This window comes from Physella acuta, unplaced genomic scaffold (assembly GCF_028476545.2).
Source record: "Physella acuta isolate Inbredline_101_S28 unplaced genomic scaffold, ASM2847654v3 ptg000088l, whole genome shotgun sequence".
Lineage (NCBI taxonomy): Eukaryota > Metazoa > Mollusca > Gastropoda > Physidae > Physella > Physella acuta.
In genome coordinates, this window is record NW_026731608.1 from 249638 (window position 1) to 270000 (window position 20363).

The window sequence follows — 20363 nt, forward strand, 5'->3', positions numbered from 1 at the left end:
ATAATTTTTTTTTTTTTGCAGAAATCTCACCTGGAGAGTTCTCATCAACCTGGAAGAAACACTGAAATAGAGAGGAATCGAATCGCGCCCTACCGGGGCGCCACCTCAGTGAATTTGTATTGTGTGTGTGTGTGTATGTGTGAGACGGGCACGGGAGGAGCCAAATTGAAACTCGGACGTAGAAATGAGTCCCACACCTTGCTTGTTTTGACAAGAACCGTTTTGTCGCAGCTAAATTGCGGGGTCCATTTGTCGGTTGCCCTTTTAAAAGGGTAGATTAGTCATGGCTATTTTGTTAGAATCATTTTGTAATGAACCATTTTACAGACGCACGCTAATAATCTGTAGCTTATCGCTATTATCATAAAAGTATAAAAGTTATTTTTAAAATTAATGTTCTAAAACTGCGAAAGGAAAAAATAAACATAAACACCAACCAAAATGGCGTCGCTCGTAAGTAACGGCTATTTCAAGGGTAACTTTGTTACAAACCAGAAGAAAACCTTAATCAATAATCATGGACTAGATCTAGATTTAGATTCTAATTTGACTTATTGTTTAATCGATTTCGGCGTATTAAATTATTTTTGGATCTAGATCTATGTGTTACCAATGTTAATAAATCTAGAATCTAGATCTACTCTCTGTAGGTTGAATTATGGATTTTTTAAAATAAAATATTCTTTTATTTCAAATACACCATTAAGTTCCTTACCCCTTAAGAGAACATTTGACACCACATTTAAATATCTAGCTTATTCGGTTGACGAGAAAAAAGAGAATTTGAAAATTTAGCTAGAATGGAAAATGAATGACAAAACAAGAATCTTGCTCCTGGACCGGCATAACATGACGCCGTGAACTTGTGTGCACGAGCTTTTAATTCCCGCCATGGTAATTGCGTCAGCTTAGGTAATTTACTCACCGGAAAATAACAAAAAGCAACTGGTTGATAATAAAACTTAGATCTAGTTATTTTATTATTTATTAAATTCTACTCTACATTTTATTCATACCATTTTAAGAAATAATGAACACCTACATAAATCAAACGACCATAATAAATATTTTTATTTCAAATTCTAATTTTAAATAATAAATATGCATAAAATAATATGATAGTAATAGTTAAGATAGTTTATAAATGCAAATACATTTTACACTCAATCACATTATATTGAGTCAACAGTGTGGCAGCTGAGGTTCATACATGGTATTAGTGTCTTTTTTTTTTACATTACATTTTTTTTCATCTTGAAAACATGACGTATGTGATTTTTTTTTAAATAAAATCTCCAAACATCGTCACTCGCGTGATTGCTTGCTTATGTTTACTATCCTGTGGATGAAAAATCCCACCACGGTCGCGGGGTCACCGTGACTTCAGCAGGCCTACAGTACACGTCATAGAATGAACACGCGTACACGAGATGGTCGGTGTCTTCACTTCTCTCTCTCTCCCCCCCCCCCTTCTTCAAGCAAATTGAAAAAGAGACCTACTTCCCTACTTCTGGTCATTTTTTTTAGTTCGGTCATTTTTTTTTTAAGTTCGGATATCAGGCATGCTAGACAGCCAGCTGTATAAAAAAAATATTTTTTAAACTAGATCTACGTCTAGCTTAAAAAATAAATAAATAAACGCTTAAAATGCCCGTAAACAGATTATTTAGCGCCAAAAAAAGGCCGCTGAACGAGCATTTTTTACAATACGCAGCAATGAAAAAGGCTAACGGCCAATCAATTAAGTCTAAAAATCGCCCGTAATTAGGCCTAGCTCTGAAAAAGGCCACTGAACGAGCAACACTGATTATATAAACGAATAGGCCACGCGGCGTTGACGAGGTCAACCACCGGTCACGAATGCAGCAACGGTCGGCCCACAGTGAAGAAAAAATCAATATACTAATAAAATTACTAATACAATAATAATGTCTATAATTTTACTTTTTCCACACATGCTACAATTGATTTATAATTAAAATACTAGACTTAACAGTTCATTCCGTAAAAAAGAAAAACTAGTTGTTTCAGTCTGGCAACTAGCGTAACAATGACGTCATGATACTTAAAATAGCGGATAGAAATGTCAGCGTGGGTACCTCATCCTCGAGGAAGATTTTAGAAAAAGTAATCAAAAATACTGTAAATATACATGATAAATATATCAATTATATATTAATGTACAGTTAGTCGAGCCGTTTTCCCCGTTAGTCGGTCGTTTTTGGCGGCGGTTCAGTTTTTACGGAGAGTGCTCCACTAGAAATCCTCTCATTATTTACAACCACGAATCTTGCGATTTTTTCTGGCATTCTAAGGCATATTATCCATTTTATTAGCAATTTGCATTAAAATAATGATGAGAATTTGCGATATAAACAGTTTTTTCATTTGTCGTGGATGGGACCCCTAAAATAAACGGAAAAACCGTCAGAAAACGATGCGTGACGTTTCAGGGTCAGAGGTCAATCCTGCCATCTAAGCAATACGCCAGACTAACTCTCTGAGTCTCTAGTAGGAATGTTGGGATATTTTTCCTAATTACCATAGAATGATAAAATGTACACAGATTAATCCTATAATATACCCCATTGATAAAAATACCAAATTTATCATTCTAGGCCTAATAGTTTTTTTTATATGAATTTTTAAAGTTATGTATTAAACCTGTTATATATCACTGTAACTGTAACATCGGATTTATTAATTGTGTGATTGGCTTTAGGCTTGCATACCACTGCTGCTATTCGAGATATAATTATAAAACTTTGCACATTAGTGCTAGAGAGTGTGGGCAATAGAAATATGAAAGTAAATTCAAAATTTGATGAAGGATAATTAGAACTAATCAAGTCAAATTAAAGTGAGGGGTGCTGTTCTATATAGGTCAATATGCAGACTGAAAGTCTATGTTTTTTTTTTTAATATTAAAATTGAAACTTTGCTAGAGGGTGGGGGCAATAGAAATATAGAAAAAAATTATATTAAGTATGACTGCATATAATTAAAAAGTCCTATGAAAGGGTGTTGCACCCTTTTATAGTAATTATAGTGACTGCAACGGACGTACGTCCAGAATGTTACTATAATAGATAGGATACATTTTGGTTATTGATACTGAAGCATGTAATAAGAAGAATGCTGAAAAATAAAACTAGGGATGGTGTGTTAAAGCACTCAACTACTAACATGCAAGTCTTAAGCTCAGATCTCAGACGAGTCTGTCTGTGCAGCGTGCAGCATCCACCAAGCTCAGATGAGTACCTGACCCAAGGGAAAGTAAAGATAGCTTGGCAGAGAGCTAACCACACCATCACTTCATGTGCATGGGTCAAGAAACAGATAAACTCTACTTCAGCTGCTTTATGGATGATGGATTGACAGGTCCAAAAGGGAAACTACTTTAATATACTAGGGCCTTTATAAGACCCTATTGATATTTTGGTACAACTAAATTACTAATCAATAGAAAAACCTTAAATTCTTGTAAAATTTAATTAAGCTAAGTGTTAATTTGTACCAAATCAGAAGTTACAGCTTCCCTGTCTATCTGCTTATATGAATATATATATTGGCAACATGCAGTGATTTAAATCCGTATTGTTTGTTGTTATTTGTTTTTTTTTACTTTTTATTATTAAATGTAAAAATTGTATCCTAAATTATTATGAATAATAATTATCATGCCTTTTTCATGTCATTCTAAATTCACTGCCTTATTAATTAGTACCCCCCCCCCCCCCATGTCAATTGCTGCACCTTTTAATTATAATACTAAGAAATAGGCCTATAACTTATTTATAGTATAAAGTATAATAGTATATTAAAGGCTATTACTTGTACTATTAGCCTTAAATCTAAGTAAGTAGGTATGTGTGAAATGCTTAACACTATTTAATGTAAGCCTAAGCTTCTTGCCTGTAGATTTTAATAGATAACTTGATCAACGTATTTTATCTAGTTTTAACAGTGCCACCCACAATTTAAATTCTTTCCAACTTCGAAAACTACGTCATTGGCATTAGTGCGCGTATTTTGTCGATAATAGGTAATGCGGTGCTAAACCGACGCCATGGCGTTGTCAAGGCCGAAGCGCTAGCTCGGGGATTTGACATGTATGATAACTCGTAAGCAGAAGTAGTAAGTGCCATAAAACCGTTATTATAATAATATTTGTTTATTTAATGGACACTTACAACTAATGGCAAGACACTTATAAAGGGTTTAATACGTAAACTTATTTAAAATGTGACAGCACCGTACGGGACATGTTCGCAAGATAAACTAATTAGAATCGTGCGATCGATTTCGGCTTAAAGATTGTCATAATGGCGGTAATTTTCTAATTGAAACATATAATACGACTACACTAGAATATCTATATCGAATATTTCTAAAAACTCGATTCCAACAGTGAGATTCGGCATTCTTCGGAAAAGGGCGAGTTTTTATAAAGACTGCATCGAAAAGTCCGGATGTTGAATACCGAATCGAAACAGCGGAAGTCGGAATGCCTAGTCTCTAGACTCTAGACTAGTCTAGAGTCAGTCTAGACTCTAGGCACTCTCTAGGCTAGGCCTAATGGACGCGGGTGTTGGGAAATTGCGAGACGCGAAATGGCGAGGCGGGAAAATGCGAGAAGGACGCGAAAACGGTCGGTCACGTGACCTTTTGTCTCGCATATTAGAATCTACCACAACCCGATACTTACGTGGTGTTAAAATGCGAAGATTTCTGCGAAAAATTGTTCACAATTAATTACATTGAACATTGTTAAAACTTACGATTTGTAAACTGCCCCCATCTTTTGTGTCGACTTAGAATACCACCTTGTTCAAAACCGTCCGAAATACCACCGACGATAGATCAACTTCTTTCTTTTGTGTGTAACGCCGAGGCCACCTGATGTACCGTCTTTGAAGATCACCGTGCCCGAATCCGATGCCGCCGCAAACATATTTTGTATTGTTGCATAGAAATTTTGTATAGTAAGATTATACCAATTCACAATGACACAGGTCATGTAATGTATAAACATGAGCGGGCTAGATTTTTAAAATTAATGTCGACTGAGACGGGATTTTCCTCTCGCTAACGAGAGTGAGCGATGACAGTAGCACAGCAACGATGTTAGGATTTTTTAATAGATAGATCTAGATATAGATCTATCTATCTTATTAGTATCTATATATATAATAAAATCTAGATAAAAATAACAACATACAACACTCGTGTTAAAGGGTATGGCTACATGCTTGTTTATTTTAAAACAAAAAAAAAATAATTTAAATAAATAAAGATGAAAAAAGCATGAAAAAAACTTTTTTATTGCAAAAAGTGTCTCGCTATTTACCCTTGATTCCGCGGGTATGTCTTGCATTATCTTCTTGCATTTTCCCGCCTCGCGTGTAAGGATTTTTCTCCTGCTGACAATCACACGATATTTAATTGGAACAGTTCTAATGCTTTTTTATGTTGTTTTTTTTACCTTTTCTAATTAAAAATCACATTCATAAAAAAATAAGTAGATCTAGTGTTTTCTTAACGTTTTTGTGTGTTTCGATAGTGTTTATAATAAAATATGCTCAACTGGAGGTGACCGTGAAGCGGGGAATAAAATACGCTAAAATGGAGTTTTACCGCTGAATTCTAGAGGCTCATTAAAATTAATTAATTTAAAAATCATGCACAGCGTAGTTACAATTAATATGGTTATAAAATCCTGTCTGTTTGGTTTTTTTTCTGACTTTACTAAAGATTGGATGTATTTGATGTTTTTAATATTTTCAGTAACTAAATAAAAATTATAAAAAATGCAAATACAATTTGGTTTTCACATGTAATGGTGCATAAACATTAACAATGGGTAAAACTCCATTAGGCCCTATAGCGTATTTTATTCGCAGCTTCATGTTCACCTCCGGTTGAGAGTATTTAATTATAAATACAACCAAAACACACAAAAACTGTAGGAAAACATTAGGATTAGAGCTAGATCTACTTTTTTTTTTTAGTTTTAATTATAAAAGGTAAAAAAAAAAAGCTTTAGGACTTAATTTAGGACAGTTCCAATTAAATTATTTTAGAACTTATTTTACTAGTAGATCCAAATCTAAATCCAGTTGTCTCAAATCTTCTGCAAGTTTTTTTCTGTGTTTCTTGAAAAAACATGAATTACTACGCACGACTTTATTAATAGTATTTAGATCTACTATTGTTACTACTTTTCTATCAATTAAACTTTAATTTAAGTTAAAACATTAATTTAATGCTTTTGACTTTATTTTCGTTTCAACTGTCAATTAAACTATGGTTTACAGTAACGAATGTTAACGAAACTCAACAAACATTACCCGATAATTTTCGACGCTATATCGTGAGATTACCAATATATCAACATAGGCCAGAAATTAACTTTAAACAGCAGTGTTTGCAAGCAAAATTTGCTATATAAAGAGCGGCCATTTGTAAGTTTGAGTGGTTTCCCCTGGATCTCTAACTATAATTTTACCACAAAAAAAAACAAGATGGTTGCTAAAGTAAATGAGCTTGGTTGCATCTGATGAAAACATCGCTAGTCTTTATTTATTACTGAAAAGTTTTAATACGATTGTTTAAAAACACTGTAAAAACATGTACATTAATGAAACTTTTAAACATTTTTGTAACTTTCAAAACATAAATCCTCCTAAAATGTGAAATAATTACTCAAATTTAATGAATCACCATGTTTTCACATAACTAGGCTCGGGCGATTTTACGTTAGATGACCAATAAACTTACCTTATTTTCAAAGAATAATCCCTGTTTTTTTTTCCAGAAAAGAAACAAATCAAGCTTGATATCCATTTATTTCTTTAAGACGATCATCTCAAGAAAATGATTACACAGGAGTGGCGAATTAAGCATATTTTCAAATATCATAACTCGCGCGATTGCCGCACACACAACAGCATGGTAACAGGAGAAAAATCTCGCTGTGGTGTGTCCTCTGCAAGTGTAATCCTAGTACCTATATTAAGTTAATCATGTGCGTACCATGCAACATTGAAAAAAATTCTAAAAATAATTTTTGAATAACTGGAAGTGGAACTTTTTCTACTTTCAATTTTTCAAACGCCTATACTATTTCAGATAGATAAATGAAATTTCACATATAAGTAAAAGATCTAATTCTCTGCCTTCTTTCAAATTTTGAGTAATGTCCGTTGACCGAAAGTAGTAATTTACGCTATTTCTGATTTCTCAAAAAATGCATGTAAATTTATAAAGTACTAATAATATTCCGCACTATTATACACATTTTGTTTGGCGTTCACATGGTGCGCAATTCTTTTTTCTACGCCATTCTATTCTATTTTAAAAAGTTTAAGTAATTAAAAATTGATTAACATTTTTTCTATATCCTGAGTTGCCATCCCCCATAGTGTTATATAAGAATATTCGAGAAAGTTTAGGGGAGATCACTCCCGGTTTACTTTTTTAAGAAACACAGTAATAAAATTTGCAGAAGATTTAAAACAACTAGATCTAGATTCTAGCTACAGCTGGCCCAAGTAAAATAAAATGATTAGAATAATATCTAGATCTACTGAAGTAGTAAGAAGGACTAGAACAATGTTTAGGATCAGCAATAATTAGCACATACACTTAAAAATAATTAGCAATACAAAATAATTAGCAAAACAGTATTTAAAGTGCAACTAAAATCAATTTATCCAAATTTTTAAACATTATATATGGCGCCAAATCAGATATGATTTAAAGTACTTCCAGTGGTTTCCGGAACAGCCTGATAAACTATGCCATAGTTTTACTGTTTTTTACAAACTTTTTTAGCTCCAAATGATGGCAGGCTTGTAGCAAAATATCTATTCATTTATTCTGAATGAGGATTTCATGGTCTGTTATTATGAATTTAACGATTTTAGGTTTTTCATTGATGATTATATTAGAATAATAATACAGTTTAAATCCATTAGACTAAACAGGTTGTAAAACTAATTGCTGTTGCTGGTGCTGTTCCGGTTGTAGGAATAGCTGCTGGTTATAGAATGCGTGCTCTTCAAGCTGCAGAGAGCAATACAACTGAAAGCCGTGTATATAGAATTTGTGACGTGAGTTTTTAGTATTTTTCTTGTTTGTGTATTTATTGATATTGTTTCAACACAATAACCATCAAAAGTCTTATTCTTTGTTTTAATATGTATGTATATATATATATATATATATATATATATATATATATATATATATATATATATATATATATATATATATATATATATATATATATATATATATATATTCCAGTTGCCACTTTACCCAAAGAGTTCTGCTGTAAAAGAGACTAATAATTACTTCAAAGATTCATATCCTCGCAATGCTGTTGAAGAACAAATAAGTGTTGTCAGAAAATCATTCACAGATTTTTGTGAGCAGTACAAGGTGAAATAGAATCTTATAATGTAATAATATTTATATATATAAATTCACTCTCTAATTGTTTTTTTTTTTTTTAAATAATCATTATTAAGGATGAGTACAACATTATAGTTTTAGATTTGTATTTATCTTAAGCATTCACAGAACTAATGCACAGCATGAAAATAATACGAAATGAAATAAAATAATAATAAAAATGAAATAATAAAAATGAAAAGAAGATTAATTTACTTAACTAATCAAGAAATCTTACATATTAAAATATCAATTTTTGTCATATACTTGTATTTAGAAAATGAATTCTTTTTAAAAATTTGAAAACCCTGTATTTTTGAGATTTAGTACAATCAAATGTTTGAAATGTATAAAGCTTTTAGTTGGCTTAACACCTTGTCATTTAATTTCAAAAATTCGAAAATAAATTTCCTTTATTTTCAACTGCTATTCAGGATCTTTTCTATAGTTATCAAGTTATTTCCAATTTTCTGACTTCGGAACTTTATATTTTAATTTTTGCAGATACAAATTTTTGACAACTAGTTTTAATTTTAAGTGTATTAGTAGCCTTATTTGTAAGTAAACTCAAATTGGATTAATTCATTAAACGAAAAGCTTTAAAATATGCTGCTCCCATTTATTTGACTATTATAAAAAGAATTAATGTAGGTCTACATATCAATAATTGTGGAAAAATTTAGTAATAGTGTAATTGATTGTCAGCTAGCATTCTATGTGATATTTTTATTTTATTTTACAGGCAACTTTTGACAGCTTAAAATTGAAAACTGAAATTGGAATTGAACACTCTAAAGGTTATTGTTAACTATTAAACTTTTAAAACTAATTAAAAATATTAACCAATGTTTTAAGGCTAGACACCACAGATAAAAAAACAAATTAGTTAACCTGTAAAAAGTTGCCTTTAACTGGTCACACCTTGTCAAACTAATTTAACTTAACTCTAAATAAAGATAAATAAAATCTGATTATATATATAATCTTTCTCTTCATGGTCTGACCATGCGGGACACAAGCTCAACACACCATATTGCTACCACCCACACCCCCACCAGTCTGGTGAGCTGTTTACAATCGTAGAGCTGGGTCGAATTAGTGACGTCTATTAGGGGCAGATAATTTTGTTTTTAAACTATTTGAAACTAAGGGGAGGTAATAACAAGTTCTGCTTGATCTTGTCATTTTTGTCTGTAAACTGTCATCATGGATAACTACTTTCACAGGGGGCGGGGAGTGGAAAGTGAGTGTGAGGATAATCATTCTTCACGAGCTATTGATAGTGTTTTAAAGCAAAATATTCTCAGTCCCAGCATTGGTACTGTTGAATTCACAAATTATGAATAACTGAAAAATAGGAAATAAAACAACTAAATAGCTGCGCATGCTACGTTGTGGGTCAGCTCATAGATTTATATTTCTCATACCAATCTATACAATTCTACGTTTTTACTTTCTGTACATTTTTACTTTGTGGCATGGAAATTTACGAAATTTTGCCATTTTTTGCCCTTGTAATCGTGAAAAAAATTGTATGTGCAGGTTTCTCTCAATTTTTACAAGGTTTAATTTATTAACTTGCTTCCTCTGTCTACAATCTGTCGGTCATCAGTCTGTGTCATAGATCGAAATGCTGGAGAGAAATTTCAGGCACTTCTAAATTAACCGAATCTTTTCAAAGTCAGTTTTCGTGGGTCAAGACATGAAGACAATGCAATCTGAAATTTAATTTGACTTAATTAGATGCTAAATTAATTTTTTATGAATTAATTAAAATTTTATCCAGATTAGAAGACAATCTTATCTAACACACACTATCATACGCACGTTATTATGTTCATCAGGTGCGAAATAGTTTTTAGTCATGCAACTCTAGTGTAAATAAAAAAATTTAAAGCACTGAAAAAATATTCATAAAAAACATTTTAATAATAAGCTTTTAAAGGAGAAAATAAATGAATTTCTTTAACTATATCTACTATTTAAATAAAGAAAAGCGTGGGTAATACAGTATATAGTGATCCACACTTTTCTTTATAGTTATTTAAATAGTAGAGTATTATATTTAAAGAAAATCATTTATTTTCTCCTTTTAGTGCATTATTACATAAAAGCTTGTTATTAAAAAGATTTTATTTAAAAAGATTGCAGTTAATGGGAACACTATAACTTGAAATCTGTTTCAGTTACTTAGATGAAATTTCATATCTAATTAAAAGATATTATTTATACTTGGATCACTTTCAATATTTGGTTGACTTTCTGATATCTGGAAGTGATACTTATTTCTGGTTTCTAAAAACACCAAAAATATCAAATAACTTGATTACATAGGTATAAGATTTTATTCTCTGTTTTCTTAGTCATTCCCAGTAACGGGAATAGTACTTAACGCTATTTCTATTATCCCATGAAAGGTAATTGTTTCCCTTAGAAGGTACTAATTTTCTGCTCTATTACATGTTATTTGACATGCAATTTTTCTGTGCAATTAGTAAAATAGCCCTGGAAGATTAAGTTATGGGTAGATCACTCCAACTTCATGTTTATTTTGACAGTGTTTATGCATTTATAAATATAAGTTTTCATTTAAAACTGTACAAAAATAAGAGGATGGTGCTATTTAAACATAAATATTTCCTAAAGTATTGCAGTAAACTAACTGTACAATTATTGTTAAATATTAGGTATAATGCTCAATGATTTTGAAAAGTTTTAGTCTTGAATGACAATGGATTTTCGAGCCTTAGGGATCTGAATTTTGTGTCCAAAAGTTTGAGAAAGCATGAAAAGAAGGGTGGAAAAGGTGTTGGATGGTCCATTTTATATAAAACAGTAAAAGACATCTTGCTTTATATGGAAGAACAGTTTTGTTAATAAAATACATGTTGATTTCAATCATAAGTTTTAGATTGATTTTTCTTTGTTAGCAAAAAGTATGTATACAGCAGGTAACAAATTAATGACTTTTAAGTATTACAGAACATTTTAATCAAGTTTAATTCTCAGAACAACTATTTTCAAATCAGATTAAGTACTGTTTGTTTGCGAATCTACTCACAACAGTAGTAGGTCTATAACTACTTAAACTTTTACTTATACTAGTTTGTTGACACTTGATAATAGGCGATCCTGTGGCCCTCTTCCCCTTTGCTTGTTGATGCATGAGAACCTGATGAACCATAAATTACAAATGTTAATACAACCGTGAATAATACATCATGTAGTAGGTAGAGTATTACATTTTCATATATACTGGGCCTATGTAAGTGAATGTTTATCACCAATCCACCATATTTCCTCACACAATAATGTAACAACATTACAAACTGGCCATTGGTTGTCTAGTAAGCAGGGAATGATGGGGATGGGCATTAGGTTGGCCTATAGATTGATGTTCAGTTTATTGTGCCTCTCAAGCAATAAAAGATGTAATGAGGCTCAAAGCTAGCTGCTGTCCACATAGTATTGTGAAAGTTTAACTGGAGGGGATGAGTGTTAAACTAATTTTAGTGGGGGAAAATTTTGTGATATAAAACAAGGGTGTTGTCTAGCCTTAAAACCAATAAAGTAATTAGAATTAAGCCTAGAATAGTAAATGTATGTAAATTCGTAAACTAATGATTAGACTTTTTTGGGATGATAATTCATAAGCTTAAACAACACATCACTTGTATGTTTCTCTAGGAAGCTTAGACTACATCCAAAACAATCCTGGTGAACTTCCTCGTGTAATATTTATAACAGTTGCGGGCATGGGAGGAATTGTTCTAGGCTACAAAGGTGAGTTTTCACACATTTTGTTTGATCAAATTTAGCCTTAAAGTTCAAAGAAATATATTAACCAAGGGTGTATGCAGGGGGAAGCAGCTCACCTAGGACCATTCTCAGAATTATGGTACTATTTTTAGAAGAAGTTCCAACTACTAAACAAGTGTATTTTACAAAAACTACAAACTTTAAACTATATTTCTTTGGCCAATTTTATGTTATGCAAATAACAAATTTTATGAGACTCACTTATAGATATTCAGTTGAACATCATTTGAGCCAGGCACCTCTACTTGAAGTCTCTTACATATTTTAGCGACTAATGCTTTTTATTAAAAGAAATCAAGTTTGTATGATTATTGTATATATTTTCAGGGAATTTAAAAGGTTTTTTTATCTTTGTTTTGTTAATGATTAAAATATTAATTTTACATAAAAAAGGCTGGTGTTGAATTAGAAAGTGTAACATTTAGCATATAATATATACATACACATATAAATACATATATATACATACACATTTATACACACACCGTAACATATAAAGGTGTATATCTATGTTGATATAGATGTGTGTATAAAGATTTCAGGGCTCAGCTCTCCACATGTGGTGGGCAAACAGTCCTCTTTACTTGAAAAATGTATGGTATTTTTGTTTCTGTGTGTAATGGCTAAGGGGGAAATTATCTTGAAAAGTTGTTTTTTTTTCTTTTGTTGTTTTTTCATTGGTGGTTGTTTTACTATGTGTCCACAAAATTTTAGGGCCTTTATTATACCACTACTCCAAAACAATAAATTAGATACATTTTTAGCATATTAGTAAGTTTAATGCTTTAGCAACACATTGTCATTTTTCTCTCATTTGAGAGGGCAACAAGTTTTAATGTCATGGCATTAAGGGTTTAAACTGAGGTTTTTCCCATCAACATACATTGCAGTAAATCAACAAAGAAGAAAATATAATGAAAACTCAAAAAAAAAAATTAATTGTTCAATTATTCTATAAATCCTGAACTGAAACTTCATTGGAATAGAAATTTTAAAAAACTTCAAATATTTTTAAACTATTACAACATAAAACTTAAGTATTCACTTTTGAAAATACAGAGTATATAAAGTAAATATCAAGATGGCAGGGCACTTTAAGGAATTCATGGGAATGACATTTAAACTTCATTTAAAACCAGGTGGAGTTGTAAAGAAATTAATCTATGCCAGCATTGGGGCTTTTTCAAGTGCTGCACTCTGCTACCCTAAGAAAAGTGTAGATTTGACTCACCAAGCTACTGACCTTCTTAAAGCCAGTTGGAAAGAATTCATTGGAAGTAATTCTGTTCGGAATCTGTCGTCACCTACTAAAGGAGGTATTGATATGCATTTGTTTTTTTCTCCTTTCCACATCTGCTTTTGATAGCTGAAATATTTTGACAGTAGTTTAATGAACAAAGCTTTTCAACTCAGGATTAACTTAAAATACACAAAATGTGTCTTGTTAAATAATTATCTTACAATTTGGCCCATCTCTTGTAGACTAATTACATTATTTACAGACACAGCTAGTGTACACTAACACTTTATATAAGAAAATTGCAGAAATGATGCACAAAGTACTGTTATCCAGGGTACACCCATTACTTATCAGTTAATGATGAATTATGAAAATTTCAAGGGAGAACTGTAAGATTGTTTAATCAAATCAAATTGTCTTAAATTTTTACGTTCTCGTATATACGAAGTATAGAGAAAGTCTTGTAATCGTGCAAAAAAAAAATCGAGATTTTTGCTAATCTCGAGGTTTTACAGCTCCCTGAGTGGGAAAAACATAGTTTTGCAATGTTGTCCGTATGTCTGTGTGTGTGTGTGTCTGTAAACATGATAACTTGAGTACCGTTACAGCTAGGTTGGCTAATAACCGGAAGTGGAACTTTTTCAACTTTGAATTTTTCAAAAGCCTATAACTTCAGTACTATTTAAGATAGATAAATAAAATTTCACATGTAAGTAAAAGATCTAATTCTCTTCCTTCTTTCAAATTTTGAGTAATTTCTTTTGACCGGAAGTAGTAATTTTCGCTATTTCCAATTTCTTTAAAAAAAACGTGAATTTATAAAGTACTAATAATATTCCGCACTATTATGCACGTTTTATTTGGCGTTCACTTGGTTTGCAATTCTTTTTTCTACAAGATTTTATTCTATTTTAAAAAGTTTAAGTATATAAAATGGATTAAAAATCATGTCTATATCCCAAGTTGCCATCCCCTGTTGTTTCATATAAGAATATTCGAGAAAGTTTAGGGGAGATCACTCCTGGTTTATTTTTAAAAATGGAACTAAATGCATTTACCTATCTGTCGCCAATTGTGATAATAGATAGTAATGTCCTCTGTAGTTCTCAAAAGAATTCAATTACTTGATGAATTTTATTATACAAATTCTACCTTTAAATTTTAAAACAAAAGTAAAGAATATCTTAAACAACCCTACGTGGAACAATCATGGATTACAGGATATTTAAATACTAGCACCATAATGCATTGGTAACAAAGGATCAATTTGTCTAGGGACACTACTAATTGTTCACTGATACACTATCATGTTAAGGTAGGAGTGTTTTGTTTAATGAAAATAAAAATATTAGGCTTAAATGGCAAAACATACAAGAGAATAATATTCAATTTCAACTTCTGTTACTTCAGAAATATAAATTTTGTTACATCCTGATATTACACGTCGTGCTTGATCATAACTTATCTTTTAAAAATCGTAACTATGCCAAAATTGGATTCAGCTAACAAAATTTGAAAACATCTCTCCATAACTTTTTTAATAGGCCTACTGTTGTAACATAATGCTGCTTATCTGGATCTAATGGAAGGCACATGATTATAATAATAGATATGTCACTTTATATTATTTACAGATCTGTCAAAGTAAGCTAGCCTGATGCAATATACTTACTGGTTGTATTTTATAGGCTAAGTAAGATCAATCAAAAACACATTTATTATTTTAGGGAGAGCTCACGTTAGATAAACATTTTTTGACATGAAGTGATGACAGATTTGCACTGTAGAGCTAGGGCGTTTATGTTTGAATAATGGACAACCTTATATTTTCATGTGAGAAAAATCACATACTTTTGTATTTGTAAAATTATAGAAAAAAAGCTTATTGTTTAGACATTCTACATTCATTTAGATTGTACGAAACAAATAAAAATTGATAGGAAAATTATTTTTGCTGCTGTTGATAACAGAAAATGTTCCGCTCCTTAATTCACTACTGTCAGTGAGTTATGGCCGTACAACTAAATTTTCTATACTCTTAAGATAAACCTTGCCATATCTTCTGTAGCTACCATATTTTCTATACTCTTAAGATAAACCTTGCCATATCTTCTGTAGCTACCACCTGCCGTCTAGTTTCAGTTTTAATTCGGCAAATAATAGCAATTATACTAACCTACCTCTCTCTTAAAATGACTAATATTCAAAGCATACGATACTCTGCCTTTTAAAAATGTAGTGATTTCAAATGGTGCAAATAGCCTGATCAGTAGGTCTATACATTTTTCTATTATGTTAGAATTAAAAGTGCCACTTGTAAGCTATTAGATGGATCACTCATACACTCACATGTTTTTCTGGCCTGTTTAGTGAAGAATCAGTGTTTTAGTTCCTGGAACTAGTTGATCAATTGAATTGTGTGCCAGAAAAAAGTATAATATTTTAGGGAGCTTGCTTTAAGTAACAGTTTCTGAGCAGAAACCAATGACAGCTGATGTTAACATTAGAGGGGAGGAGCTTTTTGAAGTTTTTCATGGGTTAAATAAAATCGCTTATCATTTTAACACAATTTAAAGACAATCACAAATTTTTCTGCCTCGATCTGAATGATAGTTATATTATAGTTTTTAGAGCTCTACCTTTCCGGGTCATGATCAGACATCTAGAATATTTGTTGAATGTAAATAAAACAAATAAAAAACTAATTAAAAATAAGCTTTCAAATGCACTGAAAATAAAACAAATAACTTTAATTCAGCTTTAGGGAATATGACTAATGCATTGAAATATTTGAGTTCATAGATAACTATATTCAGATAAACACCTCTAATGCAGCAAATTATTGTTCTGCATCTTTTATCATATTAAAACTGACATTTGATAGCATGGCCAAATAATTATTACCACCTTAATAGTTAGGGGGAAAAAACAAAGAAGTAGGAAAACAAAAAGTCATGAACTCAATTCATTTAGTTAGAGTGACCTTGCCTACCTTTCAAGATAGCCTACTGATACTCAAATTTAGGTGGTTCACTCCAAGCCCTGAGGGTTAGGGTTGTACTGCTAACACTGCACTGCCAGATAATAATTTCTTTAAGAAGTCATGACACAAGTAGAGATTTATTAAGACAAACTGTATGACTTGAATCACCTGCCGAATTCTAATGCATAAATAATTCTCACTTTCTAATGACAATACATTGAATGTCTTCAATATTTTGTTTTTGTTGGCACAAACAATAAATTTGCTGTTATGCAAGCCAAACATATATTTTTTTTAATATTTAAAAATTATGTCAATTTTTTGTGAAATTACTTTGAGCATCTTCTCAAAGTTAAAGTAGAACTGGTATTTGTTTTACACTTTTCATATTGAAAATGCATTCAGCAATTCCATCTGTTATAATATGTCAATGTTGCTTGTAGGCTATCTGCCTAATATTTAGTATTACAGTATCAGTTAAGAGTTCATAATTTTTTACCTACAGGACTTGAGAAAGAGCAGAGTGAAACAGTTGTAAGTTTAAAATATAATTTATTTTTTTCAATATTGATTATTAACTTGTTTTCCAATCCTTTATTGTCTTAGGGCTGTATAGCATTGTTTAAAATAATTTGTTTAATTTATTCTGAGCTAATCATTAACTGTATAGTAAATCTTTAGGTGCAAGTCTATTCACAGCAGTAATTGTACAATATAAAAAAATAATAAATTGTCATTGTGAATTATTATAGCAATAAATTAAATTCAAGTATTCATAATATAAAATGAAATTTGTTTAGTTAATGTTCATCAGTAAAAATTAATTGCTTGTTTCTCAGCCTGAAAAAGATCCTAATTCTGAATTAACACCCACATTCCTGGTGCCATCTTATGATTCAAATCAAAACAAGGAAGACATCAAACCTTCATACTTGGGAGTGTCAACAGTGGAGAAGAAAAAGTTTTCTGATGTTAAAAAACTTAAAGGTGATCCAGGCCAATCCAACCCGGTGGATAAAGATTTATATAGCACCCGCTCTTCATAATTTATTTTAGGATTTAAAATTAAAGAATGTGCCACACTCAATTGATTGCATCATATTTTTTATTTTGATTTTCCTAACCTTCATTGTTTTAAAAATTGTTAAAAAGCTGTACTGGTAAGCTTTTTAAATGCTTAGAATTTAAATCATACAATCTTATTCTTTATTATTGAACTTCGTTACTTTAAACATCAAAAGAAATATGTTTGTTTTATTTTTGTAATCAACATAGTTAATGTTTATCAAAATGCCGGTTATTAAAATATAAAAAGGAATATCTACAATATGCTGGGGGGGAATATATTTGTAATAAATATAACTAGGCTATGGTAAATTATTCTTTTATTTGAATTTTATTCCTGAATCAAGCTAAATCTAAAGTCATTAGGTATTTTTTTTAATATTGCAAAGTAAATTTTGTGTACCCTTTTTCATTTCCTTCATTGTCTTTTAAATATGAATTGATTTGTAAGTAGGGAGGGTGTACTGCACTACCAGTATGTTAGGATGTCCATGTGGACCAGATGTGCCCCCCCCCCCCCCCCCTTATGTGGACATCATAAATAGTGACCCATTATACACATTGTGTGGGGTAAATTTTATGTGCCACAGTAGTGAGTGCTGAAAAGCTAATAACAGCAACAGCACAATATCGGCTAGTAATAAAGTAATATTTACACATTTAAATTGTCAAATCACTCAACCTCATCAAACATTAACTTTGGTCTGTAGTGTGTTTGTGTGTCTCTCCCTCCCCCTCCCAAATAAATTAGTATTGTCAGAAGTGAAATGATGGCTTTGACTTTGATCCATCCAGTTGTCTTTACAGTCTAAAAGAAAAACATTCACTGATATTAAAAAATCATACGTTTTATTTTATTTGTGACAAAAAAGGGTATATAGCATTTTAATTCTCACTAACAGAATTAGAAGTTACATCATAATTATGACAAATCATTCAACTTATTGTTTTTTTGTAAAGGACAATAAATAAAAACCAACCCCATGTAAAGAAATAAGTTTGGTCTCTTTCCTCTCTCTTCCCCCCCCCCCCCCCATCAAACTAAACAAGTTAAAATTTAAAAAATGCCAACCCCCTTAAGTAGTGCATATTGAGCCAATCAATGGCATTAGCATAATTTTAAGAAAAGATATTTTTTAAAAACATTTAATTCAAGTTTTAATTTACCTTGCTAAAATAATATTTAAAATCTACAAGTATACATAAAAATTCATGTTAAAATTAAAATAGTACAAGTATAAACATTCACAATTCATAGATATTTTGAAATTTCATTTATATCTTGCTGGATTTCTTCTTTTCTGGAAAGCTTTGCTTCCTGCAAAAAAAAAGTTTTATAATAATAGCGGGATTTTTTTTTAACTAAAAAATCAAACAAAAAGCATTAGTAATAATCTGTTTTCGAATTCAATAGACATCAATGGCATTCTACAAAGCCGTTACACTTGAAACAAATTGATTATGAATGCATTACATTTAAAATAAAAGATGCAGTATTTTCTCAATTCTGTATGCTGATGTATTGAACTGCAAGTGTGCACTACACTTTGCAAAAAATTGAGTGACATTACAATCTGACACAATTCTTATATTTCCACTGAAACAGTGTTTCTATTTTACAAGTAATGTTTTGTTTTGTTTTAAATTGGCTGCAACAAATTCATGTCATTCTGATAACTATAAATAGCTTTAGCATTTTCAATCAAGAAAGGAAAAATATTTCCCAGAAGTTCAATTAAATACAATCTATCTATTTTTACAAATGTAACTACTTTTATAAAACACTTGTATGACCTTTGACAATATGGCTCTTAGTATATTGACTTCAGACAAAAAACAACCCTGATAGAAAAAGTAAAGTTGATATTGACAATAAACTCCCGGGGGGGGGGGGGGGGGGGTTAGACTTATGTGGCAATGAGGGGTGTGACAGTTTACATTTGAATAACTGTAATGAGGGATCCCCTTTGCTCAAGTTACTGTGTTACTGGAAGTCTTCTGGTTAAAAACACAAATTTATTAAAGTTTATTCCTACACACAAGTATAAAAGATCATAATACACAACATGCTAAATAAATCTTCTGCAATATATATCTTTATAAATCTTAATGAACATATTTATCTCCAACAAAACTATTCTTGACTACTGCTACTACTCCTCACTTTTCCTACCTGACAACAGGAAATGGACTGCTCCTACCAATTGTGATTGATTGAGCTGTATCCCACAGCCACAACATTATAAAAATAAGGGTATATTGACCTAGACTGTTTTAGCTAACAAGGTGGCAATGGTTGTGCTAGTGTCATGATCATCACAGTAGGAAAAGTACGAACTTTTGAAACAATATTTCAGCAATTATTTTGCTCTTTTAAAAGAATTCTATTATAAATTGTAATATGAAATTATTAATGAACCAGCTCTTGGCCCAGCTTTGTTAATATTATCAGCATCACATGGCAATGAGAAATGTTTGGGGTCATTCATAAAACAATTTTTTTTTCTCCCTCATGACTTCACAGAGCCATACCTACCCCCCCCCCCCCCCCACTCCAAATAATGTCACACATTAGCATAGAACTCCCCTCAAAATTGAAGCTTCTGTTTTATAATACATCAATATCTTTTATAGTTATTTACTGAGCACAGTCATCATTTTGTATATTACAGTTAACAAAAACAATCTTTAATAAACACAACAGAAAAATTTCTAACATTACTATTTTTTAAAAAAAAAAAGCCAAAGTGTGCTGTCACACTTTCTAAACCCCCTCTCACTCGTCACTAAATTCTGAAA

At 31.2% G+C, this 20363-nt stretch overlaps 2 protein-coding genes across 5 annotated transcripts in view; one reads left to right on the forward strand and one right to left on the reverse strand.

Annotated features, from left to right (window-relative positions):
- The first annotated feature begins 250 nt into the window (after positions 1 to 250).
- Positions 251 to 17586, forward strand: LOC131927532 (MICOS complex subunit Mic27). Of its 2 annotated transcripts, none has more exons than XM_059283228.1 (8): positions 251 to 453; positions 7980 to 8114; positions 8311 to 8445; positions 9200 to 9254; positions 12145 to 12240; positions 13416 to 13592; positions 17005 to 17033; positions 17339 to 17586. In XM_059283228.1, exons 1-8 carry the CDS (start codon positions 442 to 444, stop codon positions 17543 to 17545), a joined length of 846 nt encoding a protein of 281 aa, XP_059139211.1. In that variant the 5' UTR covers positions 251 to 441; the 3' UTR covers positions 17546 to 17586. The 2 variants fall into 2 exon arrangements, with proteins under 2 accessions (XP_059139211.1, XP_059139221.1); XM_059283238.1 differs by having other exon boundaries at positions 415 to 475.
- An 810-nt stretch (positions 17587 to 18396) lies between these two features.
- LOC131927510 (uncharacterized) overlaps positions 18397 to 20363 on the reverse strand; it is a 22473-nt gene continuing 20506 nt past the window's right edge. For all 3 annotated transcript variants that reach the window (XM_059283209.1, XM_059283201.1, XM_059283217.1), the window contains one exon: positions 18397 to 18882. In XM_059283209.1, the coding sequence (XP_059139192.1) occupies positions 18817 to 18882 (66 nt within the window). In that variant the 3' untranslated portion in view covers positions 18397 to 18816. The remainder of the gene's footprint in view (positions 18883 to 20363) is intronic.

Excerpts from the sequence above, each read along its gene's own strand:
- LOC131927532 (XM_059283228.1), top strand. Across the intron at positions 9,255-12,144 it reads TGGAATTGAACACTCTAAAG|GAAGCTTAGACTACATCCAA; the intron begins GTTATTGTTAAC and ends ATGTTTCTCTAG. Across the intron at positions 13,593-17,004 it reads GTCGTCACCTACTAAAGGAG|GACTTGAGAAAGAGCAGAGT; the intron begins GTATTGATATGC and ends TTTTACCTACAG.